An 18,195-nucleotide genomic window follows, 5' to 3' on the forward strand; every position below is an offset into this window, starting at 1 on the left:
GGTATTAGTCTAGTAAACCTTCTCTGAACTGCCTCCAATGCATTTACATCCTTCCTTAACTAATAAGACCAGTACTGTACACAGTACTCCAGATGTGGTCTCACCAATGCCTGTATAACTGAAGCATAACCTCCCTACATTTGTATTCAATTCCCCTCACGATAAACTATAACATTCTATTAACTTTCCTAATTACTTGCTGTACCTGCATACTAACTTTTTGTGATTCATGCACTCGGACACCCAGATCCCTCTGTATCTCAGAGCTCTGCAATCTCTCACCATTTAGATAATATGCTTCTTTTTTATTCTTTCTGCCAAAGTGGACAATTTCCCACTTTCCCACATTATATTCCATTTGCCAGGTCTTTGCCCACTCACTTAACCTATCTATATCCCTTTGTAGCCTCCTTAAGTCCTCTTCACAAGTTACTTTCCTACCTATCTTTGTGTCATCAGCAAATTTAGCAACCATACCTTCGCTCCCTTCATCCAAGTCATTTATATAAATTGTAAAAAGTTGAGGCCCCAGCACTGATCCCTGTGGCACACCACTCGATACATCTCGCCAACCAGAAAATGACCCATTTGTGCCTACTCTCTGTTTCCTGTTAGCTAACCAATCTTCTAACCATGCCTATATGTTACCCCCTACACCACGAGCTTTTATTTTCTGCAATAACCTTTGATGTGACACCTTATCAAATGCCTTCTGGAAATCTAAGTACAATACATTCACTGGTTCCCCTTTATCTACAGCACATGTAACTCCCTCAAAGAACTCCAATAAATTGGTTAAACATGATTTCCCTTTCACAAAACCATGTTGACTCTGCGTGATTACCTTGAATTTTTCTAAATGCTAGAACATCTCTCTCTCTCTCTGTCTCTCTGGATCCAAAGCAAGCAGAGAAGAATCAGTACAACTCTCGGCAACATCCTCCTCTCAAGCGCCCCCCCTGACGGCACCAAAACCTTTGTCCGTCAAAGAGAAGAGTTCAAAGCCAATGTCAACCAGAAGTCACCTAAGGTCAAAGCGAAGGTCATCTTGAAAGCAGCCTCCCCTCCGGGTGCAGGAAGTGGCCGATTTTGGGGGCGATGAGAAAAGGATGCAGTAGGGAACAGGGCAGAGTCTTTTCCCTTTGCACAGTGCGATCCCAAACTTCCTTATCCCGCCAAGAAGCCCGAGATGCCGCGGAGGCCTGGTCGACGGCAGACAGTGGACAAGCCGGGGCTCAATTGATGTCGTGGGCACCGCTGCCATCACAGCGGCGATCGTCCAGCTCTTCCTGGTCGTGGCCGGGGGCCGCCCGCTCGCCCGTCAGCCGCCGGTGGCAGGGCCCGCACACCCGCAGGGGCTTGGGCGACATCCTGGGCAGCAGGAAGCGGGCGTCCGAACAGGAGGCGCAGACCACGTAGCCGCAGGCGCGGCAGTGGTGACGGCGGCGGACGGCCGTGAAGCGGGTCAGGCCGCAGCGCATGCAGTGGGCGGCCTCGGCGTCGGGGACCCACGGGGCGGCCCGCTGGCCTCCGCGCCGCTCCCCGCAGCGGAGCAGCCGCTCGCGCACGCAGCGGTCAATGTGTGTCATCCACTCCGCCTTCTCCAGCGACGTCGCGGCGCAGACGACGAAAGACTTGGTCGCGGTTTCGATCAGCCACCTGCAGGGAGGTCAGAGGGCAAAGGGTGAGAGAAGGGCGAGGGTTTTGACCTCTCCACCTGCCTTTAAACTCACTGCCGCCCATCACCTCCCTCCCACTCCCATTTCCCACAAATTTCAGATTCCTTTACTGGGAATCTACCGCCCACCCAACCACCACACTCCACAAAGTAGCCCATTCTCAGCTCAGTAAGAGGGGATATTCAACCACAGAAGGCATCACACACAAACCCCCTCAACCTGCACCAGATAGTGGCCAGCAGCAGAAACGCCACCTAATTGCATCTCCCTCCTGAACCATCCATCCCGCCTGGGATACGAGCACTCAAACACACAACAGATGGGAAACCCTCTCCCGGCCATCACCCCCCCCAGCACCCTGTCTTACTGACTGTATCTGTACTGATGTTAATCCAGCTCCCTCACACTGTCACTCAGTAACCCCTCTCCCCAGCACCCTGTCTTACTGACTGTATCTGTGGTGATGTTAATCCAGCTCCCTCACACTGCCACTCAGTAACCCCTCTCCCCCAGCACCCTGTGTTACTGACTGTATCTGTGGTGATGTTAATCCAGCTCCCTCACACTGTCACTCAGTAACCCCTCTCCCCCAGCACCCTGTGTTACTGACTGTATCTATACTGATGTTAATCCAGCTCCCTCACACTGCCACTCAGTAACCCCTCTCCCCCAGCACCCTGTGTTACTGACTGTATCTGTGGTGATGTTAATCCAGCTCCCTCACACTGCCACTCAGTAACCCCTCTCCCCCAGCACCCTGTGTTACTGACTGTATCTGTGGTGATGTTAATCCAGCTCCCTCACACTCTCACTCAGTAACCCCTCTCCCCAGCACCCTGTGTTACTGACTGTATCTGTACTGATGTTAATCCAGCTCCCTCACACTGTCACACAGTAACCCCTCTCCCCCAGCCCCATTGCCAGTACTGTGGGAGTGCTGCACTGCCGGAGGTGCTGTCTTTCGGGTGAGACTTCAAACCTCAGGCCCTATTTGCCCAGTGATCCCACGGCCCTTATTGGAGGAAGAGCTGGTCGAGGGAGCTCGCCCCCAGGGCCCAACACCTATCCCTCAACCGACATCAGTAAAAACAGATCACGAGGTGCTCGCACAGAATGAGGCCCAGTCAGCCCAGTTTCGTTCAGTCGGACCCTGCATTCCTTGCAATTGTTGCTTAAACGATTCCCGCCTCATCTCCATCCGGAGCTTGTCCCACGTCACAAACACCCTTTCTCAGAAGTGCCGCTGCCCAATAGCTGAGGTAACCTTTCACCTCCCTGACCCCCGACCCCCTCGTTCCACTCCCATTGCTCAATTTAAAGTCGGATTCGAAATTAAACCTTTCCCCTACATCATTTGCCAATCTATATATATCCATCTGTAAGACGCCATCTCTCGGTCTCCTCCTCCCCAGTCGGAAAAACCCTAAAGCCTGGAGATTGGTCCCAGCCCTGCATCAAGCAGGACCCCGAGGCATGCCCCCATATTGGACCTCAGTTACAGGTGACCAGGCAGGTTGCCGGTGAGAAGGATTTCAATTTCTGCGCCCGCTGGGCCTGGGGCTGCCCAATTTTACAAAGCGGGCCTCAAACCGACGTCAGACCGCCCTTTTCCCCGCTATTTGACTCTGCCTCATCCCCCCCACATTACCGGCGCAGTCCTTGGGGCCTTACATTTCCACCTTTACGAATATGGCGTGCCGTGCCTGCCATTTTGGAGGCTTAGGCGCCCATCCTGCGCCTGAAGAATGGGGGCCCAGGCGCCATCAAATATCTAGGGTTCCCCCGCCCCTCGGCCTCTCCGTATTTTTCCATCTCACGCAGGGACCCTCATCCAAACTAAAATGACCACCGATTATGGCCAACGGGCCTCTGTCCAAATCACTCCGGGGAGAACTGCAGGTTGGGAAACTGCCATTCCCTGGCAAAGTCTGCGGGGGGGGGACTTTGATGGCCCCAAAATGGCCACCAAGTCGGTCGGCACGGCAACGGGGCCTCTGCGCAAAGCACTCTGGGATTGTTTTCTGATCCGTTGGGTGGGGTGGGGAGGTTGGAAGGAAGGGGCGGTTCCCCCCAAACCCCCTCCCTCCCTCCAGCCCCCCCCCCCGGCAAAAACTAAAACCCCTGCTCGCCCATTCACCACCTGGCACGACCTGCGACCCCCGACCTGTGCTTGAACTGGCCGTTGGCCTCCAGCGGCTGCACCGAGACCTCCTCCAGTGGGATGATGCGCTGCCGGTTGTACTTGCGCCTGGCCAGCACCACGTTGCCGTAGACCAGGATGTCATTGAAGAGGAAGAACTGCCGGGCCTTGGGCCTCTTGCGGCAGACCTTGGTGAGCAGGCCCTCGCCCACCAGCACCCGGCCCGGGATGGCGAGGGGCTGGCCCGAGGCCCCGAAGCAGCGCTCCACCGCCGCGATCCGCCGCGAGTTGGCCTCCGAGTCCACGAGGTGGTCCGCCATTTTCCGCCGGGCCGAGTGTGGCGGGGGGGGGGGGCTTCCCGTCGCTCTCCCTGGCCTCAGCCTTCGAGAGACCCCCTGGGCCTGTTAAGAAGGTTAAAGATGAATTAAGTGCTAGCTGCAAGCCCCTCCCCCGCCCCCACCAACCACAACAACTGCCACCCACCCCCACCCCCCCCCCCACCTCCTCCTTCATCCCCAAGTGGCCCAGTCTTCACACCCAGAGGGGGCATCACCCAACTGGGGTTAGACCACTCAGGCAGGGGAATCAAACATGGGCTCTTCCTTCCTGAGGAGGTACAAGGGGGCCATGAGGGGCTTTGGACAGGCAAAGTGAGTGGGCAAGAACATGGCAGATGGAACATAATGTGAATAAGTGCGAAGTTATCCAATTTGGTAGAAAAAAAAAACAGAAAGTCAGAGTATTTCTTAAATGGTGAGAGGTTGGGAAGTGTTGATCTCCAAAGGGACCTGGGTGTCCTTGTTCATGAGTCACTGAAAGCTAGTTTGCAGGTGCAGGAAGCAATTAAGAAGGCAAATGGTATGTTGGCCTTCATCGCAAGGGGATTTGAGTTCAGGAGTAAAGATGTCTTGCTGCAGTTTTTTAGAGCTTTGGTGAGACCGCACCTGGAGTATTGTGTACAGTTTGGGTCTCCTTATCTAAGGAAGGATATACTTATCATAGAGGGAGTGCAACGGAGGTTCACCAGACTAATCGCTGGCTTGGAGGAATTGTCTTATGAGGAAAGATTGAGGAAACTGGCCCTGTATTCTCTAGAGTTTCGAAGAATGAGAGGTGATCTCATTGAAACTTACAAAATCCTGACAGGACGTGACAGGGTGGATGTGGATAGGATGTTTCCTATGGCTGGTGAGTCTAGAACAAGGGGACACAGTCTCAGAATAAGGGGCAGGACATTTGGGACTGAGATGAGGAGGAATTTCTTCACTCAGAGGGTGGTGAATCTGTGGAATTCTCTACCCCAGAGGGCTGTGGAAGCTCAATCATTGAGCATGTTCAAGACAGAGATCGATAACGTTTCTGGATACTAACGACATCAAGGGATATGGGGACAGTGGGGGAAAATGGTGTAGAGGTAGATGATCAGCCATGATCTGTTTGAATGGTGGAGCAGGCTCGACGGGCCGAGTGGCCTACTCCTGCTCCTATTTCCTATGATCCCAAGCTCTGAGTGGGGCTCAGTACAAGACGCCAGGTAGGACTACTGGAAGAAGTGGTGGGGTGGGGGCGGGGGGGGGTGGGGGGGCAGGTTCTCCCCTGTGTCCAGGGATCAATATTTATCCCTCAATCAAATTCGCACAAAAAATAAACACAGAATCTGGTCATTTATCACATTGCTATTTGCGGGATCTTGCTGTGCACACATTGGCCCGCTGCATCTCCCACGCCGCAGCGCTGACTGCACACTTCAAAGCAAAGCGCTCTGGGACGCGTGGAGGGAGCGAACGGTTCCGCGGCAATGCAACAACAACTTACATTTGCAAAGCACCGATAACCGAGTAAGACATCCCGAGAGGCTCCACAGGAGCCACGTAAGGAGATATCAGGGCAGATGAGCAAACGCTCGGTCACAGAGGTGGGTTTTAAGGAGCGTCTTAAAGGAGGAGGTAGAGAGGCGGAGAGGTTTAGGGAGGGAATTCCAGAGCTCGGGGCCCAGGCAGCTGAAGGCACGGCCGCTGATGGTGGAGCGATTAAAGTCTGGAATAAAAACAGAAAGTGTTGGAAATACTCAACAGGTCTGGCAGCATCTGTGGAGAGAGAAGCAGCGTTAATGTTTCAGGTCTGTGACCTTTCATCAATCCTGGTCAAGAAGCCAGAATTAGGGGAGCGCGGAGATCTCGTAGGGTTGTGGGGCTGGACGAGGTTCCAGAGATAGGGAGGGGCGAGGGAGCCAATGTCAGTGTTTCTTTTTTCTTTTTTTTTTACACTGTTTGGGCCAGTGTTTCCTTTAACTTTCTCTCTTTCAGCTGTAGGTAATTTTTAAAGCTGTTTTCCTGTGGTCTTCAATCTTGAGTTTTGTCTTCTCACCACCGCTGCCACCATGTAATGAGAAACGTTTTATGTTGTCTGATTTTTTTAAAAAAAAATTTATTTTTAGAGATACAGCACTGAAACAGGCCCTTCGGCCCACCGAGTCTGTGCCGACCATCAACCACCCATTTTATACTAATTCTACACTAATCCCATATTCCTACCAAACATCCCCACCTGTCCCTATATTTCCCTACCACCTACCTATACTAGGGGCAATTTATAATGGCCAATTTACCTACTAACCTGCAAGTCTTTCGGCATGTGGGAGGAAACCGGAGCACCCGGAGTAAACCCACGCGGTCACAGGGAGAACTTGCAAACTCCACACAGGCAGTACCCAGAATTGAACCTGGGTCGCTGGAGCTGTGAGGCTGCGGTGCTAACCACTGCGCCACTGTGCCGCCCTAAATGCAGCATAAAATGAGACGCGTGGAGTTCGGTTGATTGAAGATCTCAAACAGGTTTATTAAACAGCTAACTAATATGTACAGTGCACAGCTAACTATTTACAGGGCGTGCCCCTTGGTGTTACAGTCGCAGAGTGAATCTGGCAGGTGATCAACTGCATCCTGGTACTTGGCTCATTAGCATCCTTAGATCTTAAAGGTACATGACTCTTAAAGGCAATCCACAACAGGTGATAAGGGAATGGGACTTGGTGTGAGTTAGGACAGGGGCAGCAGAGTTTTGGATGAGACCTCCGGTTGCCGTCCCATTCAGGAAAGCCAAAAAGATTCTCATATCTATAGTGCTTTTCACTACCTCCGGAAATCCCACAGCTAATGAAGTATTTTATTTGAAGTGTCGTCACTGTGATAATGCAGGAAACGCAGCAGCCAAATTGAGCACAGCAAGATTCCACAGGCAGTAATTTTTAAAAATTCGTTCAAGGGATGCGGGCATCGCTGACTAGGCCAGCATTTATTTCCCATCCCTCATAGCCCTTGAGAAACTTTCCGAGGGCATTGTTAAAAAGTCAACCCACATTGCTGTGGGTCTGGACTCACATGTAGGCCAGACTGGGTATGGAGGGCAGATTTCCTTCCCTAAAGGACATTAGTGAACCAGATGGGTTTTCACAACAATCGACAATGGTCTCATGGTCATTAGACTAGCTCTAATTCCAGATTTATGAATTGAATTCAAATATCACCATTTGCTGAGGTGGGATTCGAGCCCAAGAAGGAGGGGGAGTGGTTTATGGCTTCAGATCACTGCCTGTTCTGTGGTTTTGAAGTTACCTGGGGACACTCTTTAGCCTAACTGCAGTTGAAGTAAACAGGCACTGTGTCTGGATTTGTTGTCGAGCTTTGTTTCTCTCCCCCCCACTTTCTGTCTCTCCTCCAAGATTGTGACTCACTCGGAATGAAAGTGAAGGGATTTTCATTTGTATAGCGCCTTTCGCCACCTTAGGAAATCCCAAAGTGCTTCGCCGCCAACGAGGTACCTCTTTTGAAGTGCTGTTGTAACGTAGGGAATATGGCAGCCAATTTGTGCACAGCAAGATCCCACAAGCAGCGATGTGATAAGCGGCCAGATCATCTGTTTTTAGTGATGTGGGTTTCATTCCAACGGGAAAGAAAAATTCCAAGGGTGGGACCTGCCATCCATGGTTAACTAAAACAGATAGTATCAAACTTAAAGAAAAGGCCTATAATTGCGCAAAGAAGGGAGCAGGTCCGAAGATTGGACAGAATATAAAAAACAGCAAAGATTGACTAAAAGATCAACAAGGAGGGAACATTTAGACAGAAAGCTGGCTAGAAATATAAAAACAGATAGTAAGAGTTTCTATAGATATTTAAAAGAAAAGAGTTAACAAAGTGAGCGTTGGTCCTACAGAAAGTGAGTTTGGGGAATTAATAATGGATAATAAGGAGATGGCAGATGAATTGAACAGAGATTTTGCATCGGTCTTCACTATTGAGGATACAAGTAACATCCCAGTATTAGCTGTAAATCAGGAAATGGAGGGGAGGGAGGAACTCAAGAGAATTACAATCACCAGGGAAGTGGTGCTGAACAAATGGTTGGAACTGCGAGGCTGACAAGTCCCGGGTCCTGATGGACTTCATCCTAGGGTCTTAAAAGAAGTGGCTAGCGAGATAGTGGATGCGTTAATTTTAATTTTTCAAAATTCCCTAGATTCGGGGGAAGGTTCCACTGGATTGAAAAATAGCCAATGTAACTCCTTTATTCAAAAATGGAGGGAGACAGAAAGCAGGAAACTACAGGCCAGTTAGCTTAACTTCTGTCTTGGGGAAAATGTTAGAAGCTGTTATTAAAGCAGGGCACTTAGAAAAATTCAAGGTAATCAGGCAAAGTCAACATGGTTTTGTGAAAGGGAAATCATGTTTAACCAATTTATTGGAGTTCTTTGAGGGAGTTACATGTGCTGTGGATAAAGGTGAACCGATGGATGTATTGTACTTAGATTTCCAGAAGACATTTGATAAGGTGTCACATCAAAGGTTATTGCAGAAAATAAAAGCTCATGGTGTAGGGGGTAACATATTGGCAATGGATAGAAGATTGGTTAGCTAACAGGAAACAGAGAGGAGGCATAAATGGGTCATTTTCTGGTTGGCAAGATGTAACGAGTGGTGTGCCACAGGGATCAGTGCTGGGGCCTCAACTTTTTACAATTTATATAAATAAGTTGGATGAAGGGACCGAAGGTATGGTTGCTAAATTTGCTGATGACACAAAGACAGGTAGAAAAGTAACTTGTGAAGAGGACATAATGGGGCTACAAAGGGATATGGATAGGTTAAGTGAGTGGACAAAGACCTGGCAAATGGAATATAATGTGAGGAAATGTGAAATTGTCCACTTTGGCAGAAAGAATAAAAAAGCATATTATCTAAATGGTGAGAGATTGCAGAGCTCTGAGATGCAGAGGGATCTGGGTGTCCGAGTGCATGAATCACAAAAGGTTAGTATGCAGGTACAGCAAGTAATGAGGAAAGCTAATAGAATGTTATCATTTATCACGAGGGGAATTGAATACAAAAGTAGGGAGGTTATGCTTCAGCTATACAGGGTATTGGTGAGACCACATCTGGAGTACTGTGTACAGTACTGGTCTCCTTATTTAAAGAATGATGTAAATGAGTTGGAAACAGTTCAGAGAAGGTTTACTAGACTGATATCTGGAATGGGTGGGTTGTCTTATGAGGAAAGGGTGGACAGGCTAGGCTTGTATCCACTGGAATTTAGAAGAGTAAGAGGCGACTTGATTGAAACATATAAGATCCTGAGGGGTCTTGACAGGGTGGATGTGGAAAGGATGTTTCCCCTTGTGGGAGAATCTAGAACTAGGGGTCACTGTTTAAAAATAAGGGGTTGCCCATTTAAGACAGAGATGAGGAGAATTTTTCTCTCAGAGGGTCGTGAGTCTTTGAAATTCTCTTCCCGAAAAGGCGGTGGAAGCAGAGTCTTTGAATATTTTTAAGGCAGAGGTAGATAGATTCTTGATAAACAAGGGGGTGAAAGGTTATCGGGGGTAGGTGGGAATGTAGAGTTGAGGTTACAATCAGTTCAGCCATGATCTTATTGACTGACGGAGCAGGCTCGAGGGGCCGAGTGGCCTACTCCTGCTCCTAATTCGTATGTTCGTATGGCTGAAGGATTACAAATGGCACCAGAACACCAAAGAGAACTCCCCCCTGCTGACTTTGAAATTTCTGACTGCATATCTGCCTCCCCCCAAAGACCGCCTGTTTCCACCTCCATTACATCACCCAACTCCACCCTGTATCAGCTCATTGGCTGCTGAAACCCTCATTCATGCCTCCGTTACCTCTAGACTTGACTATTCCAACACACTTCTGGCTGCTCTCCCACATTCTACCCTCCGTAAACTTAATCTCATCCAAAACTCTGCTGCCCCGTGTCCTAACTTGCACCGATTACCCATCACCTCCAGTGAGCTCACTGACCTACATTCGCTCCCTGTGAAGAAATACCTCAATTTTAAAATTCTCACGTTCGTGTTTCAATCTCCGTCACAGCCTCGCTCCCCTCCCTATCTCTATAACCTCCTCCAGCCTCGAATTCCCTCCCTAAACCTCTCCGCCTCTCTATACCCCTCTCTCTCCTCCTTTAACACACTCCTTAAAACCTCCCTCTTTGGCCAAGATTTTGGTCACCCGTCCTAACATCTCCTTATGTGGCCTAGTGTCAACATTTTGTCAGATTCTGTCCTGTGATGCACCTTGGGATATTTCACTACATCCCAGGCGCTATATAAACGCGCACTGCTCTCATATAAAGTCCCTCCCACCTCCTCGAGGAGGTTCCCAAAGAACTTCAGAAGCTTCTGGGTAGACGAGGTCACCGCCAGAAAAAAGGGCAGTCAAATCGCGCACAGAACGAGCCCACAAATACCCAATGAATTAGTGGCTACAAATCGGTGAATCGTTTATGAAAGAATTGGAATAAAAATCGAGAAATTCCCTATTTGTAAGAATCCAGAAATCGATTTTTTTTTTAAAGTTGCACAATTAAAATTACGCTGTGCAATTTTTGGGAAGTCAGAAGCTTTCAGAAAATAGAACGGTTGATGTCTCGGGTCTATCTGCGAAGGGTAACTGTTAAAGAGAGTTTGTTTCTTGTTTTGCGCAAGTTTAAAAATAAAAAGGGGTCGCTCTCAGTCTCTCACTCACCCCTGTGTCGCACTGTCAGACCTAAGCTCCCAGAACGGAAACTGCTGGCGAGAATTCTTCACCGCCAACTTTCGGAAACTTTGTAAACTTTCTCCAAACTTCGTAAACTTTCTTCAAAACTTTGTAAACTTTCTCCAAACTTCGTAAACTTTCTTCAAAACTTTGTAAACTTTCTCCAAACTTTATAAACTTTCTCCAAACTTTATAAACTTTCTCCAAAGTTTGTAATCTTTCTTCCAATACTTTGTAAACTTTCTCCAAAGTTTGTAATCTTTCTTCCAATACTTTGTGAACTTTCTCCAAACTTTTCTTCCCGGTTGCCCAGCAGCGTTGCAAGTCCTTAAAATCGTCCTCTATGTTTCTGAAACAGAAATGAGATTTATTTCGGTCAGTGGTCTGCTAATTCCCACCCTGACCCTCAGTCAGAAGAACTCTCCCTGCCCAGTTTCGGAAAGCGGAGTTGCACATTCCCGCTTAAAGTTGGATTTTAGGAACTATATATATCTACCAAAAAAAAAAATCTTTTCAAACTGGGTTTCAATTCAGCGGCGGCTCTGCAGACTTTAAAAGGAGCCTTTTAGTTGTACTTGCTGCTTCTCCCCCACCCCCCGCTTTCACTCCGTTCATCCGCCGAACAGAAGGCGCTGACTCCTGGCGTGTGAGACCCCGCAGTAACAGTAAACTATTCGACTGGGAGGGGTTTCACAGCCGAGCATCCATCCAGCAGGAGGCACTGGGTTGTGTTCGGGAGCAGGGAATCTGGCTGAATTTTGTACTCTTTTTTTTTTCCCCCCTCCCAATTTTTTTTCCCCCTTCCTTCTGCCTCCCCCTCCAAACTGGTCTCCACTAACTGAGGGCAGACAAGGTGGGGGGAACTGGGTCCTTTCTGCTCTCTGGGGCTCAGTACCACTCCGCCGCCCGTCCCAGGCTGGAATGAGCTAACTCGGCGCAAACCTTGGGAATGGACCCTGCTCTTTCAGAACATTCTGACCAAGCCTACTCTCTCAGCTGGAAGGTTGTGGGATTCGAGTCCCACTCAGTAGAATTTTAGCACTGTATCCTTTTGATGTTTTCATTAACCTACAGAAGTTGGCTCACTTCTTAAAAATATATTCATTCTGGGGATGTGGGTGTCGCGGGCAAGGCCCCTGGCATTTATTGCCCATCCCTGATTGCCCATTGAGGGGGTGGTGGTGAGCTGCTTTCTTGAACCCCTGCAGTCCATGTGGAGTAGATACACCCATGGTGCTGTTAGGGAGGTGTAGTGTTTGTATTAGTCTGTTCAATTATCTGTGTTCACTGTGTTTGATTGCTTAAGCCTATGGGTAGAGCTTAAGAGTTAAAAGTGAAACTAAAATACACAGCTTGGGTCTGCTACAGAGATTGCTATGAGAATATAGTTTAAAGGACTGTAAATAAACCAGCTGGTGATTTAATACAAGTGTGATATCTGCATTGCTCTGAGATAAATCAGATATACATAATATATCTAGCAACCCGGTGTAAACATAATGGGAGGGAGTTCCAGGATTTTGACCCAGTGACAATGAAGGAACGGCGATATAGTTCCAAGTCAGGATTGTAGAACGATCTCTAAGGCTGTCATAATTAATCAGCTTCCCTGTAATTCTTTTAATTAGATTATGCCTTCGTGCTTCCATTTAATTAGTTTACAAATGATTCCTTTTTAATCGGCATTTGTCTTATTGCTTATACTAATATGATGGCCAACATGGTTTTAGGATACACAGCTGCCTGAGGGACCTTTTAGAATGTGAAACTGCAGGTATGGACAAAAACAAAGACACGTTGGTGATTTCTTTTTTTTAGGGAAGTGTTGATTGGCTTCTAAGCTTCTGAACTGTATAAACAACTGCCATTGCTTATGACAGACTGTTAAGTTGAGCTGATAGCTGTCACTGTGACTGACTGATGGACGAGACTGCTAAAACCACAAGGTACAAAGGGGGCAGAAAAACAGGATGCCCAGGCAAGATGTGCCCCAGGGATTAGGGAAGTGTGGAAAAGTGCATGTTTGGAAAGGCACAGCAGAGCAGGCGAAAGAATGATTGGAACTATCAGGTCAGATGGTAAAGAAACAAGGGTATAAGGAAGGGTGAATTTCGACTGAAAGGTGTGGAAATAGAAATCACAGAGTGAGTTCCAGAGCTTGAAAATACCGACTGAAGCCGAACACTTGCCTTGCCATCGAAACAGGTCAGAGGGCAGAAGAGAGGTGAATGAGAAAGAATGATGTGTGCTGTTCCGCCCAGTGTCCCAGGTAATATATGATCCATTTGATACTGTAAATTGCTGCCTAAACACGGTAATGTGCAAAAGCAGGGAAGTTATGCTGAATCTTTATAAAGCTCTGGTTTGGCCCCAACTGGAGTATTGTGTCCAGTTCTGGTCACCACGCTTCAGGAAGGATGTGAGGGTCTTTGAGAGGCTGCAGAGGAGATTTACCAGAATGGTTCCAGGGTTGGGGGATTTTAGTTACAAAGTTAGGTTGGAAAAACTGGGTTTGTTCTCCTTAGAACAAAGGAGATTGGGAGGAGATTTAATAGAGGTGTGCAAGATTATGACGGGCTTAGATAAGTTACAAGGAAGAACTGTTCCCATTAACAAATGGTACAAAGGGAACACAGATTGAAAGTTTTGGACAAAAGATGCAGGGGGGAATATGAGGAAACACCTTTTTTACACAGTGGGTGGTAATGAGCTGGAACTCGCTGCCCAGGAGGGGGGTGGAAGCGAAGATGATCAATGACTTCAAGAGGAAACCTGATGGGCAACGGAGAGAAATAGACTTGCAGGGGGCTACGGGGATCGAGCCAGGGAGCGAGACTGACTGCAAAGCTCCGTGGAGAGCCGGCATTGACTCGACGGACAGAATGGCCTCCTTACATGCTATAAATGACTCTCTCTGTTCATCTCTGCTGTGTGACGATAAAAGAGAATTGCTATAACTTTTGGTTATCAGGTTCGAATCCCTTGCACAAAACTAATCTTACAAGATGGTGTGTGGCTTGGAGGGGAACTTGCAGGTGGTGGTGTTCCCATGCATCTGCTGCCCTTGTCCTTCTAGTTGGTAGAGGTCGCGGGTTTGGAAGGTGCTGTCGAGGGAGCCTTGGTGCGTTGCTGCAGTGCATCTTGTAGAGGGTACACACTGCTGCCACTGTGCGTCAGTGGTGGAGGGAGTGAATGGTGAGGGTGGTGGATGGGGTGTTAACTTATGTCAAGACGTTGCTGTAAAGTTGGATTCCCATCACGAAGGGTTAAATCTCAGAGCATTCTGGGATGTTGTTTAGAGCAGACATTGTAATATTTCTTAGCGGTCTGACCTTACATGGGCTTGTGGGAGTGATCCCAGTTTTACATCATGTGTTACTGATCAGCACACTCTCTCTCTCTCTCTTTCTCTCGATCTCACTCTCTCTGTATGTCTCTGTCTCAGGGAATGTCCTCGAGGCCCTACGGGAAAAGGAGATGGTGGATCCTGTCGGATGCTCTTCGGTCTGCCCGAAACTTGATGGTCTTCCAGCGCAAAGAGTTGTCCACGACCGAATGTTGCAGACTGGCACATTCCAAGGTCCAGGACTATGTGCTGAGGGACGCACTAAAGCTTGGGACAGCCGCAGCAAAGGCTCAATGGGGAAAGACCACTGTGTAAGGTCCTCCCGCCATAGTGAACCGAGGGTCTGGAACCCGTGTAAAACCCCTCGGGCTGTATACACCAGAGAATATTCGACATGAAATGTAAATGTATATTGTAATGCAAGTGTAGTGTATTGAAAGAAACTGAGTTGCATTGCACTTTATGTAATGTCAAATTTGAACTGTTACGTATTTTTACAAATTTTATGAATAAATTATATTTTTGGAAAAAACAGTATGTCTCTGTCTCACTCACGCTTTCTGTCCCCCCCCCCCCCCCCCCCCCGTCACTGTCACTCTCTGTCTATATGTTTGTATTTCACTCTCACTCTCTGTCTCTCACTCTCTGTCTCTCTCATTCTCCCTGCATGTCTCTCTTCGGCTCTGTCTCTCATTCGCTCTTTCCCTCACAGTTTCTGTTCCTCCCGGTCTCTTTATGTCTGTCGCTCTGTTTCTTTCACTATCTCTCTCTCTCCCCCCCTGTCTTTGTTCCTTAACAAAACAGCGTGTATTTATACGGCCTCTTCAACATAGTAAAGCAGTTGATGTAGGCTTTTGATAAGGTCCCGCATGGGAGATTGGTTAAGAAGGTAAGAGCCCATGGGATCCAGGACAGTTTGGCAAATTGGATCCAAAATTGGCTTAGTGGCAGGAGGCAGAGGGTGATGGTCGAGGGTTGTTTCTGCGAGTGGAAGCCTGTGACCAGTGGTGTATCACAGGGATCGGTGCTGGGTCCCTTGCTGTTTGTCGTGGACATTAATGATTTAGACGTGAATATAGGAGGTATGATCAGTAAGTTCACAGATGACACGAAAATTGGTGGTGTCGTAAATAGTGAGGAGGAAAGCCTTAGATTACAGGACGATATAGATGGGCTGGTAGGATGGGCGGAGCAGTGGCAAATGGAATTTAATCCTGAGAAGTGTGAGGTGATGCATTTTGGAAGGACTAACAAGGCAAGGGAATATACAATGGATGGTAGGACCCTAGGAAGTACAGAAGGTCAGAGGGATCTTGGTGTACTTGTCCATAGATCACTGAAGGCAGCAGCACAGGTGGTTAGGAAGGCATATGGGAGACTTGCCGTTATTAGCTGAGGCATAGAATATAAGAGCAGGGAGGTTATGATAGAGCTGTATAAAATGCTAGTTAGGCCACAACTGGAGTACTGTGTACAGTTCTGGTCACCACACTATAGGAAGGATGTGATTGCACTGGAGAGGGTGCAGAGGAGATTCACCAGGATGTTACCTGGGCTGGAGCATTTCAGCTATGAAGAGAGACTGAAAAGGCTAGGGTTGTTTTCCTTGGAGCGGAGAAGGCTGAGGGGGGACATGATTGAGGTGTACAAAATTATGAGGGGCATTGATAGGATAGATAGGAAGAAACTTTTTCCCTTAGCAGAGGGGTCAATAACCAATGGGCATAGATTTAAGGTAAGGGGCAGGAGATTTAGAGGGGATTTGAGGAAAAACATTTTCACCCAGAGGGTGGTTGGAATCTGGAACACACTGCCTGAAGAGGTGGTAGAGGCAGGAACCCTCACAACATTTAAGTAGTATTTATATGAGCACTTGAAATGCCATAGCATACAAGGCTACGGGCCAAGTGCTGGAAAATGGGATTAGAATAGCTAGGTGCTTGATGGCTGGCACAGACACGATGGACCAAAGGGCCTGTTTCTGTGCTGTATAACTCTATGACTCTAACCTAAGGTGCTTCACAGGAATGTTATCAAATAAATGTTGACACTGTGTCTCATAAAGAGATATTAGGACTGGCAACTAATGCTTGGTCAAGGATCTAGGGCTAGAATTTGGTCCCGCCTGGTTTTTGGGCATTGGGGGGGGGCGGGGGGGGGGGTGGCGAGGGGTGCAGTGGGGAGGGGTGGGGGATATCCTGTGCCCGTTGAAATTGAAGTGCGTAGAATGCAATTTTCATCTACCCACCTCATTTGACTGATAGTAGCGTTGGGCTCTGCCCCTTTGCTCTCCATGTTGCCTGCAGCATTTGCGCGCAGCAGGGGGCCCCAGCAGTGTTCTTTGGCAATCACGTGCTCCAGGAAGCCTGCTCTTTTTAAAGGCCCTCTTGTCTATTAAAGGGGAGGCCGCGCACCTGAAATTATGGCTGATAGAAAATCAGTTTGAAGTATTGCAAGGACATCTCAGCAGGTAAGGGAGAGGACTCCCCACTTCAGCGACATTGCCCTGGAGGCTCTGGTCCCCAAGGTGGGAGTCAATGTTTCCCCGGGTGGGAAGGAAGCCCGGAAAGCACAGCCTGAAGAGGCAACGGGGTACATCGCCCGTGAGGTGCATGCCTGGTGCTGCAGACCCGGCAGCAATGCAGGAAGAAATACAATGATCTTGCCACGGTGGGGAAAGTAAGTGAATGTCTCATCTCAGGCACACCAATAACCACACCTCCCCCCACTCATCATTCATTGAGCAGCCCTTCCTGGCACCCTACCTCACCCACACAGAATGCTGCCAGCAGCACACCCACCTCTCGCTCCACTACATATCTCCAGCTTCTCAGGAATACCAGACACATCACCCAAGCACGGTGCCACTAACACTCTGCCCCTCCCCTCTCTCTTGCAAGGAGAGGCAGGAGATGGGAGGGGATGGTCCTTTGCATCGGGGGAGGGGGGGGTGAGGTTGGCAAAATGCCAACCCGTGGGATTTGGCACAGCAGAGGCTGTCTAAGATGATGTTAAGTGACAGCCTTACACCCCTTGGCAACTCCCTCCTCACCCTCATCCTCAGACGTGGCATTGAGTAGAGGCTGGAGGTGGTGCGGCCATGGAACTCTCCCTTTCCTCCCTCCCCGTCCGCCCCCTTTCCCTCACACTGACCCTCCCCCTCTGCTTTCAGATACAGAAGAGGCAGCAGGAAGAGACAGAGCGAGCAAGAGCTACCCCACGAAGCGATGGGGATGCGTCATCACTCGGTCTGAAATGAGCAGGCACCAGCTCAGAGGTTGGCATGGCGAGGACCTTTAGAGGGTGGTGTAGAGTCGCGGTCAATGCATGGTCACCGGTCTGCAGCCAGGCAAGTGGGGGGCGGGGGCGGTGGGAAGGGCAGCCCGTATGCCAGCTCCCCCAGAGGGCGAGGTCACAGACGTGCTCTGCTGCAGGGGACTCCCGATGAGGATGTCAATGGGGTGGTCTACGGGCGCACGCTGGATGGGGATGCACGCTGAGATGATTGGGGTCGGGGGGGGTGTGGGGGGGGGGTTGGTGGTGGCAGGTGTTCTGCCAGACCACCTCCCGTCACTGTCCGCACGCAGGAATCCAACTCCAACGTGGCACCGCGGAGAGCTTGGAGCCCGTCCTTTCCAGCGAGGAGGTGGGGGCACTGGCAGACATGCCCATGATGGAGTGTCCGGTGGCTGCTGTCTCAGCCTCCACTGCAGCACAGGCAGAAGCCACCCCAATGTGTCAGCGCTGCAGCGGAAGCTCAGTCCGAGATTACGAAATCTTGGCTTGTTGCCATACAGGCCCAGACCGTTAATCTGTTAACTGTGTATCAATTGTTTGATTATATGCAGGTGGAGGGTGTTAATTGGGGTCTTACCTGAGCTCTTATAAGCAGTCACTTATTGTGACTGGTGGAGGGTTTGAGTGAGGAGTTACATGTTTGTAATCCTTTTACTCTGCACAGTAAATGTGAAACTGTGT

At 49.0% G+C, this 18,195-nt stretch overlaps 1 protein-coding gene across 2 annotated transcripts; it reads right to left on the minus strand.

Moving 5' to 3' along the window:
- Window positions 1-358: 358 nt before the first annotated feature.
- On the minus strand, window positions 359-10,962 carry LOC137360072 (pleckstrin homology domain-containing family F member 1-like). Of its 2 annotated transcripts, none has more exons than XM_068025665.1 (3): window positions 10,860-10,962; window positions 3,844-4,220; window positions 359-1,659 (listed from the first exon to the last, which is right to left on the minus strand). In XM_068025665.1, exons 2-3 carry the CDS (start codon window positions 4,137-4,139, stop codon window positions 1,236-1,238), a joined length of 720 nt encoding a protein of 239 aa, XP_067881766.1. In that variant the 5' UTR covers window positions 4,140-4,220; window positions 10,860-10,962; the 3' UTR covers window positions 359-1,235. The 2 variants fall into 2 exon arrangements, with proteins under 2 accessions (XP_067881766.1, XP_067881767.1); XM_068025666.1 differs by lacking the exon at window positions 10,860-10,962 and adding an exon at window positions 5,635-5,641.
- Window positions 10,963-18,195: the final 7,233 nt, after the last annotated feature.

The sequence above is a fragment of the Heterodontus francisci genome, unplaced genomic scaffold (genome assembly GCF_036365525.1).
Source record: "Heterodontus francisci isolate sHetFra1 unplaced genomic scaffold, sHetFra1.hap1 HAP1_SCAFFOLD_638, whole genome shotgun sequence".
Lineage (NCBI taxonomy): Eukaryota > Metazoa > Chordata > Chondrichthyes > Heterodontiformes > Heterodontidae > Heterodontus > Heterodontus francisci.

Coding starts and splice junctions, on each gene's coding strand:
- LOC137360072 (XM_068025665.1), bottom strand. CDS start 4,139: ATGGCGGACCACCTCGTGGACTCGGAGGCCAACTCGCGGCGGATCGCG. Junction 1,660..3,843: donor AACGGCCAGTTCAAGCACAG/GTCGGGGGTCGC, acceptor ACCTCCCTGCAG/GTGGCTGATCGAAACCGCGA.